This window comes from Pavona decussata, unplaced genomic scaffold (genome assembly GCF_977016875.1).
Source record: "Pavona decussata unplaced genomic scaffold, jaPavDecu1.1 SCAFFOLD_299, whole genome shotgun sequence".
Lineage (NCBI taxonomy): Eukaryota > Metazoa > Cnidaria > Anthozoa > Scleractinia > Agariciidae > Pavona > Pavona decussata.
The window spans coordinates 50,565-67,525 of record NW_028145696.1 but is presented as its reverse complement, the minus strand read 5'-3'; the positions used below and the strand labels follow the sequence as shown (position 1 = coordinate 67,525).

General features: G+C 40.9%; 1 protein-coding gene across 1 annotated transcript; it reads left to right on the top strand.

Annotated features, from left to right (window-relative positions):
* The first annotated feature begins 7,857 nt into the window (after positions 1-7,857).
* On the top strand, positions 7,858-12,765 carry LOC146454865 (uncharacterized). The gene is made up of 3 exons (XM_085094982.1): positions 7,858-8,368; positions 8,459-10,113; positions 10,162-12,765. Exons 1-3 carry the CDS (start codon positions 7,906-7,908, stop codon positions 12,763-12,765), a joined length of 4,722 nt encoding a protein of 1,573 aa, XP_084951108.1. The 5' UTR covers positions 7,858-7,905.
* Positions 12,766-16,961: the final 4,196 nt, after the last annotated feature.

Sequence of the window (16,961 nt, the reverse complement as noted above, 5' to 3'; positions counted from 1 at the left end):
TCTTTGATCGCGCGGCAGGGAGCCTGAGAGAGATACAGTTTTAGTTTCCAGGCTTCCTCACATTTTGTTTTTTTCGTTAAATTTTCTAAATGGGGTATCCGTGAAAAGGGAAGTCTTTATATTCACAACAGGTTAAAGGCAGGTATCGTTATCCTTCTTGTGGGGCGGAAATATGAATCGATATCGACTGACCGCAGGTTGCAAGTTATAACCGACTTATTTTGAAACTATAAAAAGTTGAACGATAAGGAATTATTTTAACGGCTCTTCCGTGGGGACAAGATTTGAGGTATGGGTAAAACGTATTTAAGCATTTCTAAGTTTGAAGGATGTTTTCCCACTGAGCTACACAGAAAGAATCAGTAACGTTTTAAGCAGATGATATAATCAAGTATTTCCCGATGAACTTGATCAGTCATTGATTAGTAATCTGGCTTACTTTGAGTTTTCACACACAGGGTGCAGAAGAGTCAAAGTTGGCCATAATTCCGGTTGAATTCACCGTAAAATTGTAGCGCAAATCGAGTTTGTTGATTCAATCGGCAAATAGATATGATCTCACGACTCGTCAGCTTCGGTCATGTTGATATATCTGAACCAACAAACTCAACTTGCACTCAATTCTTCGACGCATTTAGCCAGAATTACGGTCAGATTTGACTTGTCTGCGCTCTATGGTTTTCATAGTTTTTGGTAAAGTCAAACAAATTCGAGACTGTGATACGTTTGCGCATGTCTTGACGAAACACCATGTACTTTGAGAGCGCACGACAGTTGGTGATAGCGCGTGAGCGGAATAAAGGCCAGGTGAGAATGACAGTTTCCACGGATATAACTGAACATTTGAGAACATCTAACTGATTTCTCTGAGAGCGCTAGGAAGTTCAAATTCTGAAGTTCCTATGTCAGTCCAATCTCGTACCCAGAGTCTTCAGGCTTTTTGGTCAGCGGGGCAACGCCGGGAAGACTCTGGGGACATCGAAAAAATTCAATTTTTTTGATTGGCTGTTCCGTAACGGTTTCCATTGTTTTACCGCAGAAATCCTGCGGTAATAAAATTCGATGTCCCCAGAGTCTTCCCGGCGTTGCCCCGCTGACCAAAAAGCCTGAAGACTCTGGGTACGAGATTGATGTCAGTCAACTGAAAATCCACGAATGGTAATCAATCCAGTTTACCTTTGACATATATAACTGACTTCTAATCCAATTTGGCCGTCAGCCGGATCGTGCTTTGTGTCAAATATTAAAAGTAAAAACAAAAATATTTCGAGAGGTTGATACCACATCTATTGGGGTCAGGAATTAATGTTGTCTCTCAAGTACCCCCTCTAATGGATTTTAATTTTTATTGCTCTTTGTCAGAAGAACAATAAAAATAATAAAAAAAAATAATCGCGTAGTAATCCGACTACGCGAAATACAGGAGACGCGAACGACTTCGCACATGCTAAAAGACCTGCCAGAAAGAAACCTCTGCTAGCAGGGTAACGATACACGGGTATCGCGCAAGCAGTTTAATTTCGTTTTATCGTACAAGCAGTTTTGTTTCTTACTATAGTGATCATATCCTACTTTCCTACCCCTACCCCTCCCCCCAAAAAATATCTCTCTTGTTTTCAAGGAGTTTTGCTTACTAATCTCTACAATAAGCTAACAACAACAACAACAACAATGAATTGAGCTCAACCAGCAATTTAATAGTCATTAGAGACATTTAAAATCGCCTTTACGACCCTCAGCAAACGCGAGATTCGCGTTTATGTTGTTCTTGAATAATTGAATTGATGCTAACGCAAAACTACTCAATTTTACTGAGAAACTGAAAACAGCGAGCGGAAAATAATAATAATAATAATAATAATAATAATAATAATAATTTATATAGCTTAAACCTCTATATTGATATATTCAGTTGCGCTTCCCAATATTGTTAAAATAGAATTATGTTAAGAGCAACTAAGAACACAAAAAACTATTAAAAAATACAAACCCACACAATCAAAGGCAGCAATTACCTGGTCAATAAAATATAGGGTAAACAAGGTCACGTGTTATTTCTGCCGTTTGCTGTTTGCAGTAAACGTAATTCGAAGTCTCCTTATTCTATCCTCATTAGTGTGTTATTGAGGTAACGAAATATCCCAAGTAAATTTATGCTTTTCTTGTTTTTGATGTCTTTCAGGTTGTCTTGCAGCAATTTTGGGCCTTTGGAGATTTTAATTGTATAGCGAACGTTTGGATTTTGCCCCAAGACACTATATTCTAAGAAAGGCCTCGCCTTGGGGCCGAGTACATTAAACAGCACCTTTCGGAGCTTCTCCAATTATTGAACTACGGCCTCAACTAAAGGACTTAGCACACAGCAGTTAGAGATCGGATTCTTGGTTTGGAACCAAAACAAAGTAAACAGCACCAAAAGAAAGTATTGTAGATCAGCCTTCCAGTGAATTGTTGCTTTATAGAATTTTCCGGCATCTACGGACTCAAAAGCTAACCAGCCACCTTGGAAAACACATTTTACACCGATCGCAGAAAAAACTGTTGAATACGCGCTCTCACTTCAGCGACTACACGTTAGAATTCCACACAACAGATTCAAAAGCTAAATGGAGACCAGCTTTTCCTAGGGTCGAGGTCTTTTCTTGATGAAGCTGAGAGAGGAGTGGATCAAGAAGGTTTGAGAATTCAAGCCAAAGGAAGTGAACTTCACCATGGCCAATCCAGAGAACAAAGAAAAGGGGAAAAAATATCGCGTGTTTTTTCTTCTTCGGGGTCCTGTCTTTAACCTACGACGAAATTTGCTTGATTGCAGCAGAAGACATTCTCGCAGGATCTACCATCGCCACAACAACAGTAATTCTATCCATCGCAGTGCCAGTGTTGGTTGTAAATCTAACGGCACCGTGGTTCTTACAGCGTTTCTCATACTGGAAGAAAATATCCTTCGTGATCCTGTTTTTCATCGGGGGACTTGTAACGTTGGTTTTCTCGCCGCGCATCCCAGGAAGGCTTGTGGGTGTGAGTATTGGGGAGTCTGGAGTGGCTACTAGTGAAATAACACTGCTTTCTCTCACTTCGTTTTATGAGCATATTACAGTGAGTGCGTTTGTGGCTGGGGTGGGAGTGTCTTCATTTGTCGGTCCTCTATATTATACTAGTATGTAAGCTATAGTCGCTCTTCGATGCTAAGGCAGCGTTTACACGAACGTGGTTTCAAATCGTCACGGTTTCATACCCTTGAAACCGTATCGACAACGATACGGTTTCAGAGCGCTTATACGGTGCCAATCTCACCGTTTTCAAGTACGTACTTACGTTATGCCGACCTCGTTCCCAGGCAGTCATTTTTGAGGAAGGGGATCTGGGTTCGATTATTACGCCGCCATTTCGTTTCTGTCAACATGGCGAAAAATAGCGCACAATTCACATAGACTGACGACAAAGTAGAACTCCTGTTGAAAGTTTGAAAGTACTGATTAACGAGTACACAGTCAGTAAAACGGCCGAGGTTCACCGTTTTAAATCTTCGCGCCCAAGTGAAATTCCGCGCTAAAATAGCAACCGTGTTCTAATCGGTGCAGTTTCGCCGTGTACACGACTTGCCGGGTTACACGTTAATGAGTGACGCATAATTTCATACGCGTTCCACATGATAAAAACTCGCTTCCATTTTTCAATTGAAAATGAAGTTCTTATGAACAGTCTTTTATAGAATATTCTCAAACTCATTAATAATTCAAAAGCCAAAGACAAAAGAAATCATGCATCATGAAATCTGATGAAAAACTCCTTGTTTTTGCATCCTTAATTTCTCCTTCAAAATCAGTTTGTTTGAGAAGTTATATCAAACACTCGTCACAGTGTTTCATCACAATATCAAAAACCTCAAAGTTCGTCAAAAATACTCCGCTACGCGTCGTATTTTCAACTCTCTCCTCGGTGTTTGATATGTGATGAAACACTGTGTCTCGTGTTTGATGTATTACTTGAAACTACAATATATAAGGTTTTTAAATTTAATGAAAGTACATTTACAGCAATAACAACATAAGAGTTGCACAATTTTAAGGTGAAATCAGTAGACAGAACAAGTGCGCAGCTTGAATCGTGAACTTGTAAACAAAACCGGAAACGAAAGTTTATGCGAATATTTTTCAATAAAAAGCAAACGCACATAATAATATTTCATTGACCATAGTCTCGTCTATGCTTTCCGTAAGATTTTCATTAATTCACCTAAAGGTCATTCTACTTTAACTTATATGAAATTCAACAATTTCGAATCCGCCAGGTTTTGCTTTGATATTTCAACACAAAATTGGGACAAGGTAAACAGTTATGATGATCCAAACGTTATGTGGGACATTTGGAAAGATTTATTTTTCCAATGCGTTGATAAACACGCCCCACTGCGCACAAAACGCATTCGGGCATCTAAATCACTCTGGATCACACCTCAGCTGAAGAAAAGAATGCATTGTAAAGATGTTCTCAAAGTGAAGGCCACTCACTCTGGAAACGCATGTGATTGGTTGATTTTTAAAAAAATGTCGCAACGCTGTAAACAATGAAATCAAACAAGCCAAGGAACAATTTTTCAAAAAGTCGTTGGATGAAAGCGAAGGTAAGTCCCGTTTGACTTGGCGAATAATTAACGAACTTACTTCGGGAAAAATCCACAGGTCTTCTGTTAGAGAGATTGAATTAGTTAACAGTAGCATTAACGATCTTCAGGAACTTTCGTCTGCATTTAATGATCATTTTTCTAGTATTGTACTGAAACTTATCAATGCCATCCAGCAGAATGGAGACACCCCGTCTTACCTAGATTATGTTATGGAGACAGAACATAGATTCGAACTGACTGCTCAACAGTTTTTTCTATATTATCTAAACTTTGTAGATCTAAAGCGACAGGCCTGGATAAAATCTCGGCACGACTTCTTCGAGAGTGTGCTGATCTAGTCGCAAGTTCTCTTTGTGCTATTTTCAACAAATCTATTGTATGCGGTGTTTTTCCTACTCAATGGAAATCCACAAAAGTAATTCCTTTATTTAAACAAGGAGAACGTTCCGAGTTAAATAATTACGCCCTATTTCTATTATTCCTATTGTGGCTAAGGTCTTTGAGCGAATCGTATACAAATCTAATATCCTGTAATCAGTCAGGGTTTCGTTCACTTCATTCCACTGCTACTGCCTTGCTCGAAGCCACAGATAATTGAGCTTTTAATATAGATAAAGGTAATGTTAATGCAGTAATCTTTCTTGATTTCAAGAAAGCTTTCGACACCGTTAATCATTCTATTATGCTATCTATAAATTAAAGGCCTATGGTGTCGGAAGCAACTCGTCTAATTGGATAATCGTATGCAGAAATGGTTTGTAAATGGCTCTCTCTCTCTCTCTGATAACCAACCGTTAACTTGCGGTATTCCTCAAGGTACTATCCTTGTATCTCTTCTTTTTCTACTCTACATAAACGATCTACTGAACTGTCTTGTTAACGCACATCCTAGAATGTATGCGGACGATACTCATTTGACCTTGGCCAGTAACGACGTTGCGCATCTAGAAGAAAATATGAACTATGATCTAAATAAAATTACGAGTGTATACAATATGCGAGCCAGCGAGGCATGTGAGGCATGCGAGGCAGACGTGCGAGGCATGAACAAAACATGCGAGTCATGCGAGGCATGAACAACCCCACAACATAAACTGCTCACCGTTTAGCTAACCGGGGAGCTATTTAAGCTAACCTGAGTGCTATTTAGGCTAACCGGAGTGTTTTTTTAAGTTAACCTGAGTACCTCACACGTCTGCAACGCTGGCTCGCAGATTGTGCATCCCCTAAAATTACTGCATGGTTAACGGCAAATACTGAACCTCACTCTTAAGAGCGGATGTCTGTAAATAGCAACCAGAGCTGTGCAATAGTGAAAAACTCAAAATTCTCAAAAAAATTGACAACATAGCACATGGTAAACTATTGCAAGAAATACATGTTTTACTTCGATCCGATAATTATTTTTGATGTGACTCTATAATTGTTACTGCTGGGCTTCGCGTTTCCCAGCTGGGTCCCCTGCGCAGACATTTAGTTTCGGGCATGCGCATAGGTGGCCTTTAATGTTTACCACGAGGGCCACCGAGTTTTTACCTCAATTTTAAGTTCACTAAGGTTTATTAGTTTTCACGGTTTGTACGGCAGTTAAGTTGACTTTTATTAAGGCCCATCGGTGTAACTGGAATTGCGAGTTTGTCTCACGGTGCCTCGTGTCGAAATAAACGTTGAAATTTACGGCTGGTTTACATTCGCATCTACAGTAAAAACTCGACCTCAAGCATGTTTTGTCGATGGATGTGTGGTTTACAAGGATAAATACGGTTTACTTGGTTTTTCTATTGCAACTTTCACGGATAATTACGGGCATGGAAAACGAAAACATGGAATCTACGATGGCTTATGGTGAAGAAGGAATTTTCAAAGGTTATCGTTCGCGTCCACCCTCAATTGACACGGCTTCGTTTCGCGCCATTTCACCGCTTAACACTCCACCGACGGATGCGGCATCAGAAATACGGCTTCATGATTCAGTTAAGGTTCAAGGTTCACTGAATATGGAGGAGAAATCGACGGAGAATGGTGCCGCGTAGTTAGAATCGGGCGCAAGGAAGAAAATTACAACGGATAAAGGTAAACAGTACGAGATACAAAGGTTAAAAGAGCGTAGAACTGTGGCTCTTCGCCACGTGACTAGGCAGATAAACAAAATGAAGCCTCTTCTTGTTTATCTTAACAATTTTGAGTTTGTGTCATCTGAAACGGAAGGTTTAAACAATTTACTTGTCAAGCTACAAGTTGCTCAGGATAATTTCCTCGAAGTGTTAGAGAATGAATCAGATATTGCCAGTGCTAATTCATGGTATGAAGTTCATGATGGAGATGTGTTTAAGTTTAAACAGTGTGTCTGTGAATATTTGTCTAAGGCGAGAGAGCTTCAGTCTGCTGAATTAAATTCTGCTGCTTCTAACAAGTCTCATCGCTCTAGAAAGTCTAATCACTGTCGACGTTCTAATTTGTCTTCACTTTCATCTAATGCGAAATTGATAAAAGCCAAGACTAGGGTTGCAGCTCTAGAAGTTGAGACAGCTTTTCTGAAGGAAAAACAGGCACTGAAAATGGCCGAGGAACAATTGGAGCTTAGGAAAAGTCTAGCTAAGGCAAAGGAAGAAGAAAGGATTTATGAACAAATGAACAGTGAAGAGTGGGTTTCCACACCTACATGTTTACAGACACAAAAGCTTCCAATATTCCCAGTGTCCAGTCTACTCCCAGCTAACGTTACGAAGGATACAAACATTACCTCCCTGTCAACACCAGGGTCGGTTGTAACAATGACAACGGCAGCAATGGTGACTAGTTCATGCTCATCAAATGCCATTTCAGTTTTAGAACCTGCTTCAAAGTCTCTTCCAGTGCATTCTTCTGGCAATCATGTCTCAGGGCACCAGTACCCCACCCAAGCAAATCCTCTTAGTGGATATACTACAGAGCAAACAGGCCCCATTTACACAAGCCCAATGACAGCATGCAGATCAGGAAATTCAGACTTTGACCTTGAAACCCATGTAGACATTGTGACTCCTGGGTGTGTAGTGAACCCCACTGAAATTCCCACAAGTGCACATCTTTCATCAACTCAACCCCATTTAATAGACGGGCGTGCAGTTGTGTATTCTATCAGAGATCAATAACAGGGGATCCCACAGACACCCCAAAATGTTGATAGCGCTCCAAGTTGCTCAACAAGTTTGTCTGTTAACCCCTTGGCAGTCCAGAACAATACCTTTCAAGATATTGTAGACATTCAAAGAAAGCAGACGGAATTGTCTCGAATTATGGTTTCCCAGCAAGCAAGGAGCCTTCTTCCATCAACTGAGCCTCCAATGTTTTACGGTGACGCTATGGAATTTCCCGCATTTATGACTGCCTTTGAGTCTTTGATTGAATCAAAGATTGAAGACTCCTGTGAAAGGCTGTATTTTCTGGGTCAGTACACTTCTGGTAAAGCTAAAGAAGTTATTAATGGTTGTCTTCAGAGAAAATCAGAAGGATCCTACAAAGAAGCCAAGGGACTGCTAAAGAGACAGTTTGGAGATCCATTCAAGATTGCAAATGCCCACATCACCAAACTGTCTTCATGGCAACCAATCAGAGCAAACGATGGCTCAGCTCTCCAAAATTTCTCTATTGCTCTGGACCAAGCAAAGTCTGCTATGAAAGGCATGTCTCACATGGACGATTTGAACACAGCTCATGTACCGCGACAGCTTTGGGAAAAGTTACCTAGGAATCTACGAAGCAAATGGACTTAAAGGAACAATAAGACCAAGATTGAAAAAGGAAGGATAGCTGACTTTGAGGAATTCTCACAATTTGTCCGCAAACAAGCTGAGCATGCCACAGATCCTGTATTCTCAGAAGAAAATGTTACCAAACCTCATCATGATGAGAAAGACAAAGCCACTCATGTCAAATTCAGACAAAGACCACGTAGCAGAGGAAAAGGAACAAGCCTTGCCACGGGATTAAAGCAGGAAGGTAGAAAGGAGCAGTCCACGTCGTGTTCCTTATGCAAAAGGCCTCACAACCTAAATGATTGTGAACAGTTTTTAAAGAAAACTCTAACTGAGCGACGGGAGTTTGTAGTGGAGAAGAAACTGTGCTTTGGTTGCTTTAGTGATCAGCACATTGCTAAAAACTGCAAGGAGCGGCAGACATGTAAGACTTGCAAAAGGCCACACCCCACATCGCTACACGACTATGATTGGGCGAAGAAGATCAGCAACGACAGTGATAATCAACCTGGAGCTGAACCTCGGGTTAGCAGCAACCGCACTGCCATCTGTAACGTCACGGAAGCTGGAGATGTACCTATCAACATGGGCATATTACCAGTTCATGTGTTTCACAAGAGTGATCCATCAAAGAAGATAAAGGTCTATGCACTGCTAGACAACGCCAGTGGTGGGACGTTTGTGAGTGAGAAGTCAATGAAGGCACTTGGCATTGAGGGAAATGACACTGACCTTATCCTTACTACGATTCATGGAACGAGCAGTGTTACCACAAAGGCCATTGAAGGATTGGTGGTAGCCAACATTAAAGAAGAGGACGTGATCTTGGACCTACCTAGAACGTTTACGCGGCATGTGATTCCAGCAGACCGCAATGAAATACCTCGACCTGACGTAATCTGCAAGATGTCTCATTTGAAGAAAATCAGTGCAGAGATACCCCCCTACATGGCAGACATCGAAGTGGGTCTGCTTATTGGATTGAATTGCCCAAGTGCCCTACGTCCAAGAGAAATCGTTTACGGCAAAGATTCAGACCCGTACGCAGTTCGGTCACTCCTCGGATGGTACGTCAACGGGCCCCTCTGTAATCCACAGCCGAGTAGCCAGATTACATACAACCGAATCAATCTTAGCCCTGAAGATACTATAATTACCCCTCGGAGATATGTAGTCACACAGAGAAAGGTGAAGGAGCGAATAAATCCACAAGCAGTTAGTCAGATGTTTGACTTGGACTTCTCTGAACGAGAAAAGGGGACAGCAATGTCACGTGAAGACATCAAGTTCTGCGAAACGGTGGAGAGTGGCATCCTTCATCTTGATGACCTGCATTATGAGATGCCCCTCCCATTTAAGCATCAGAACATTCAGCTCCCTAACAACTATGCACAAGCAGAGAAGCGTCTGAGTGGCCTAAAAAAGCGTCTGAAGGCCGATGACAGATATTGTGCGGATTACTGCAGTTTTATGGATAATATCATCTCCAAAGGATATGCTCGCAAGGTGGATGACGAGTTCAAAGATGAAGTTGGAAGAACCTGGTACCTTCCTCATCATGGGATCTATCATCCGCAGAAGTCGAAAGTACGAGTGGTGTTCGATTGTTCGGCCACATTTGAAGGACAGTCCTTGGATGACAAGCTTCTTCAGGGACCGGATCTTACAAGTAACCTCCTTGGCGTGCTAACCAGATTTCGCCAGGAGAAGTATGCCTTTATGGCGGACATCGAGAAGATGTTCTTTCAAGTGAGAGTTAGAAAGGAAGATCAAAGTTTCCTCAGATTTTTGTGGTAGCCAAATGGAGACTTGGAGCAGAAAGCCGAAGAGTATTGTATGACTGTGCACCTTTTCGGGGCAGTATCGTCTCCTGCATGTGCCAACTATGCACTTCAGCGTACAGCAGACGACAACGAAGACAACTATGGAACTGAGGTAGCCAACACCTTTAGAAGGAACTTCTATGTAGATGATGTCCTAAAATCTGCAAGCACTGAAGACAAAGCTATTGATCTAGCGAAGGACGTCAAGGCAGTTTGCAGGAATGTGGGAATTAACTTGACTAAGTTTGTGGGCAACACTGAACGCATCATTAACTCAATTCCTGACGAGCACAGAGCGGAGAATGTGAAGAGCCTTGCACTTGGCCAAGATAAGTTGCCTATTGAAAGAGCACTAGGAGTCATTTGGTGCATCGAATCAGATACGTTCAACTTCAGGATTGAACTTAAGGATAAGCCTTGCACACGTAGAGGCATCCTTTCAACGATTAGTTCTATCTACGACCCCTTAGGTTTCATTGCTCCGGTAGTACTTGTTGGAAAGAAGATATTACAAGACATCTGTCAGTCTAACAGCTGGGATGAACCCGTTGACGATGCAGCCAAAAGCAGATGGGAAAAATGGCGGAATGAACTTTGCTTACTTGAAAGTTTAAAAGTGCCAAGAAGTTTCAAACCCGCAGAATTCGGAAAGATTGTGTCTGCACAGCTCCACTGTATGTCTGATGCTTCGACGTGTGGGTACGGACAGTGCTCATATTTGAGACTTGAAGACGAGAGAGGGAAAGTACATGTGTCGTTTGTTATGGGAAAGGCCCGAGTAACACCGAAGAAGACAGTCAGTATCCCGAGATTGGAATTGGCCGCTGCCACAATTTCTGTCAATATTGGTGACAAGTTAAAGGATGAATTGGAGTATGAGGACATAAAGGACTACTACTGGACGGACAGTAAAGTCGTCTTAGGCTTTATAAGTAATGAATCTCGTCGTTTTCATACCTACGTAGCCAACAGAGTTCAGCTTATCCACGAGCACACTACACCTTTACAATGGCACTATGTGGAAACTGCATTGAATACTGCTGACGAAGGGTCGAGAGGTATGTCTCCAAAGGACTTTGTTGAGAAAGCGGCATGGATCACGGGTCCTGACTTCCTGAAAGAACCTGTAAAGAGCTGGCTGAAGGAAGAAACGTATGAAGACGACGTGGATCCAGATTCCCTGGAAGTCAAAAACGTCAAGGACAACATTAGCACGGTGAAAGAGAGCAGTGATATTGTCAAGAGACTTCGACGATTCTCCAGTTGGTTTAAAGCAAGGATGGCTGTAGCACTTTGCCTGAAATACAAGAGACATCTCAGAGATAGAGTCCTGGCCAAGAGAAAAGTGTCCAGCGGTTTGGCATCTGATGAAGGACCTGCCGGACGTAAGGATGTCAATTCTACACGAGTCAACGTAGCTGACTTAGAAGAAGCAGAAATGGAGATCATAAAGCACGTACAAAGAAATGAGTTCCCGTCAGAAATTAAAAGTCTCCAAGACGTTCAAGAGAAAGTCGTCTATGGTAGTCGTAAGTCAGACAAAGAAAAGAAAGCCCTGTTTAAGAAGACAAGTTCTCTCCGCATGTTGGATCCAGTTCTAAACAGTGATGGTGTTATGAGAGTTGGTGGAAGAATACGGAAGGCCAATCTGCCCCCCACTCTAAAAAACCCTGTAATCCTACCAAAGTCAAGCCACATTAGTTCACTGATTATCAGCCATGTTCATGAAAGAACACATCATAGCGGAAGAGGGATAACTTTGAACGAGCTTCGTTCCTGTGGCTATTGGATTGTTAGCGGAAATGCGATGGTCAGGCAGTTTATTTCTAAATGTGTAACATGTCGTCACCTTCGAGGGAGCCAAGGAGAACAGAAAATGGCAGATTTGCCAAAGTCGCGCGTAGAGACAACACCACCCTTTACCTATTGTGGGGTCGACTACTTTGGCCCTTGGCGCGTCCAACGAGGAAGATCTGTCGTGAAGAGATACGGAGCCTTGTTTACTTGCTTAGCAAGTAGAGCAGTACACATAGAGGTGGCGGATTCTTTGGAAACGGATTCATTTATAAATGCACTCAGACGTTTCATCTGTAGACGGGGATCAGTTAGGGAAATCCGCTGCGATAGAGGAACGAATTTCATTGGTGCAGAAGCAGAACTCAAGAAAGCTATTGAACAAATGGATGACCAGGAGATCAAAGCAGAACTCCTTAGGGAAAGCATCGATTGGATTAAGAACCCTGCATCTGCTAGCAATTTTGGTGGTGTCTGGGAAAGACAAATCAGGTCAATCAGAAATGTCATGAATGGTCTCATCAGAGAACACGGTAATCGTCTGGACGAAGACTCGTTGAGGACCTTCCTTTGCGAAGCCGAATACACGATCAACAACAGACCTCTGACAGTGGAGACGCTCAGTGACCCACATTCTGCACCACCATTATCACCAAGTATGCTGCTTACAGGAAAGACAAGACTTGCCCCCGCCTGGAGAATTCAAGAGAGAAGACCTGTACTGCAGAAAGATGTGGCGGCGTACACAGCATATGGCTCAAGAATTCTGGTCAAGATGGTGTAAAGAATATCTGCAGCAGTTACAAACAAGAAACAAGTGGATTCGGCCACGAAGAAACTTTCAGGTCGGAGATGTTGTGTTGTTGAAAGAAAACCAGTCTCCTAGAAACAGATGGCCCATGGCTAAAGTGGTGGAAACTCACCCCGATGATCAGGACCAAGTACGTTCGGTGACAGTGTTGACAAGTAATGGATCCAGACTGGAAAGACCTGTTAACAAGCTTGTGCTGCTCGTAGAAGCGTGAGAGAACGGGATTCCCCGACGAGGAGCCTGAGGAGCCAAAACTTTGTTAAGAAAGAGATTTACAGTGAAAGAAACTTTAAGTGTTTTCACTAAGCATGGAACATTGACATTGTGTTTGCTAAAGATTAGTTCCTTTTTGTAGAAAATGTTGGACATTTTGGGGAGCCATGTTACTGCTGGGCTTCGCGTTTCCAAGCTGGGTCCCATGCGCAGACATTTAGTTTCGGGCATGCGCATAGGTGGCCTTTAATGTTTACCACGAGGGCCACCGAGTTTTTACCTCAATTTTAAGTTCACTAAGGTTTATAAGTTTTCACGGTTTGTACGGCAGTTAAGTTGACTTTTATTAAGGCCCATCGGTGTAACTGGAATTGCGAGTTTGTCTCACGGTGCCTCGTGTCGAAATAAACGTTGAAATTTACGGCTGGTTTACATTCGCATCTACAATAATCTTGAAATCACCGCTCCTGAACCGGGTTTTCGGCGTCTGACACCACATGTTGCGAAGACCTGCAAACGAAAAACATCCAGTCTGATAAAGTGCATAGTTATAGACAACATGAATGGTATGTTACTCATCTGAAGTGAAAATTAAATATTTAGGAGATTTTTCAAAATTTACAATTTTTTAAGCGATTTCTCGTGATGCCAAATGCCAAATGCCGAATAAAAACAATGGAAAGTAATATTATGAACGTGGGCCAAAGCCTATAGCAAGTACCAATAAACCATTGTTGTTTGAAACGTTTTCATGTTGTGTTTATCTGAGTTTTAGCATCGGAATGCCGTGACAGAAAAGCTCAAATTTCACTAAAGTACTACTTGTAATTCGCGGCCTCAAAAATTTCCTTCTGTGTTGCCCATAAATTTGAAAGCGGATTTTATAAGAAGAAATGATGCTCTTTCACGTGGTGTAAATCTTTATCCTCAACGCCATGTACCAGTTGATGATTTTAGCCTCGCAAATTTGTCAATTTGGCATCACGAGAAATCGCTTAAACAATTGTAAATTTTGAAAAATCTCCTAAATATTTAATTTTCACTTCAGATGAGTAACATACCATTCATGTTGTCTATAACTATGTACTTTATCAGACTGGATGTTTTTCGTTTGGAGCAAAACTGGTTTGATTTTTAAAACAAGGTCTTCGCAACATGTGGTGTCAGACACCGAAAACCCGCCTCAGGAGCGGTGAATTCAAGATTATAGCCTCACATCAAAAATAATTATCGGATCGAAGTAAAACATGTATTTCTTGCAATAGTTTACCATGTGCTATGTTGTGAATTTTTTTGACAATTTTGAGTTTTTCACTATTGCACAGCTCTGGTTGCTATTTACAGACATCCGCTCTTAATAGGTCAAAGACCGAGTTTATTTTGATTGGTTCAAGGTTAAGATTAAACAGACTCCCATCCTTTAATATCGACGGTAATTCTATAAAACAAGTAGAATTTACGAAATCTCTTGGAGTATTTATAGATGAAAACTTAATTTAAAACATACATATCGAGCATATATTTCCAAAAAAAATGCTTCCTGCATTGGCATCTTAAAGAGAAGCAGGTCTTTTGTTCCTTTCGAAACGCTCCTATGCATCTATAATACTTTAGTTCAACCTCATTTCGATTACTGTAGTGTCGTATGGGGGAATTGCAATAAATCTTTTTCTATAAAACAACAAAACTACAGAATCGCGCTGCCCTTATTTTAACCTCTTCTTCATATGATGCAAAAACTTAACCTTCAACGTGATTTAAAAACAGCTACCATGGTCTATAAATCTCTCAATGGTCTCGCCCCTGATTATTTGCAATCAAAGTTTACTGATCAGAGTACAATATCTACCTATTCTCTTAGGAATTGTGAGGGCAAACTAGCTGTCCCGCTCCCTCACACCAATTTTATGAAAAACAGTTTCGGCTACAGTGGTGCATTGCTGTAGAACAGCTTACCTATCAATCTGCGGCAAGCACAATCTCTTGCTAGTTTTAAATCCGGCTGTAGGGGTTTCCTCTTTGATAATGATTAAGTTAATTAATTCACAGGGCATTCATAGAGAGCAGGCACTTTATTTTGTTATTGTTTCTATTTTTTGATGTTATTAAATTTAATTTGGTAGTAGATTAGTATTTTAATAATATAATTAATACAATTTTAGTATTTACTTAAGTCCTGATGTTTTACCCGTGTATAAATAAAGTTAAATCAATCAATCAATCAATCAATCAATCAATCAATCAATCAATCAATCAATCAATCAATCAACAAAATCATTGAAAACCATATCCTTTTGCACCACCCCTCCCTGGGTCTCCTCCATTCCCCCTGTTTCAAAAGGAGCTTAAGCAACGACGATGGCAACGACAACGAAAACGTAACCCGAAAATATATCTTTATTTTATTTTGGCTACTTCGCGATTATTTAAACTCGCTCAACTTTTACGAAAATGTCGAACTATCCAGGAATCAAATTGGTAGGAGTTGCGTAAAAGTTAAAAAAGAAAATGAAAACTTTACCGTTGTGCGTTTACGTTCTCCACAAAACCTTAAATGTGGTCATTTCACGTTGTTGTTTTGTAGAGGACGGCTAAGAAATGTACCAAAATGTAAAACGCACGTGCAGAGCGATTGTTTTTTATCATTAAACCTATTGTTTTGCGGCGTTGTCGTTGCCTTCGCCGTCGTCGTTGCTCAAGCTCCCTAAATGACTGAGTTTCAATGGTGAAGGTTTATGCATTGTATATAGAAGACCAACATTGCACCGTGGATGGGGGAGACGGAAAACAGCACCAGAAAATATGTTACTTAATCAGTAAAACTGCTGGAATACAAATATAATATAAGACAAAATCAAAGGGATTAATGCTGTAATCATCCCAACAGAATTTGTCAAGGATTGTAGATCACAGGAGACTGAACAATGATGGTTTAATTGACAAATCGACTGTGTATCAGTGTAGAATTGTGTTGCTGAGCAAACACAATGGCTCAAGTCTCGACCAGTGAGCGAGAAACCGTATTGGTCAAGCGAAAGGAACGCGAGGTCTTGAAGATGAAACTCTGTCCCAGGGTTCTCTCCGCTTAAAGTGCCGTAGAAGAGGGGAGACCCCAGAACGAGGTTGCTAGAATATCAAGTTTTTCTTTTTCCTGTTTCAGCCGTTTATTAAATTTATGTCTTTTATTTAAATCTTAAGACTTGAGAAAGTGGTGCGGCTCTCGTAATGTGTATTCGGATCAGTGAAAAAGAGCCAGAAAGACTGAGTGCAGGACATTCTTGTTGATGAAAGCTTTTCTCTTCTTTCAAACATTTCTGCAACCTCAGTTTAATTCGTAAGTAATTTATTATAAATAAATTTATTTTATTACAGCGTGGACTGTAACAAGTGTTCAATGTAAATATCATCATAGATTCATGATTTTAATGCTCAATTTCAGTATTACTGAAAATAAAGGAAGTTTAACACTGGAGTTTTCTAATGTCTCAAATTTGCGTGGCTTGGGACTTTCTGATAGTCATTTTATAGGGTGGCTAGCGTAGAAGAAACCTGTAGAGCCCCATTCTTGGAGACCCAGGAGCGAGACTTGGTGCCACGCCAGCACAGGCAAACCAATCGCTGTGAGCGTTTGGATCTTTGTAACGTCACGTTGTAATTTGTGTGTTACGATCTGAGTCACGCAATACGTAAATTATAAGGGTTTGTATAGGAAGTAACTAACGTGTTTAGATGTCGGAAATAGAGCATAAATCGAACAAAAATGCCTTATCTTATCCCCTTGATATCTAAAACCCACTGTAATAGGGCTGAAACGGTACAATAAGCCACAATTCACATCACCATGAGAACGAATATGATGGTGTTTCATTGATTGAGAATGTACACTAATCCTAAAAAATTTTTTTCGGCATGTTACAGGGTTTCTTAGGCAAATTTAACATGTTTTGATCCTTCTA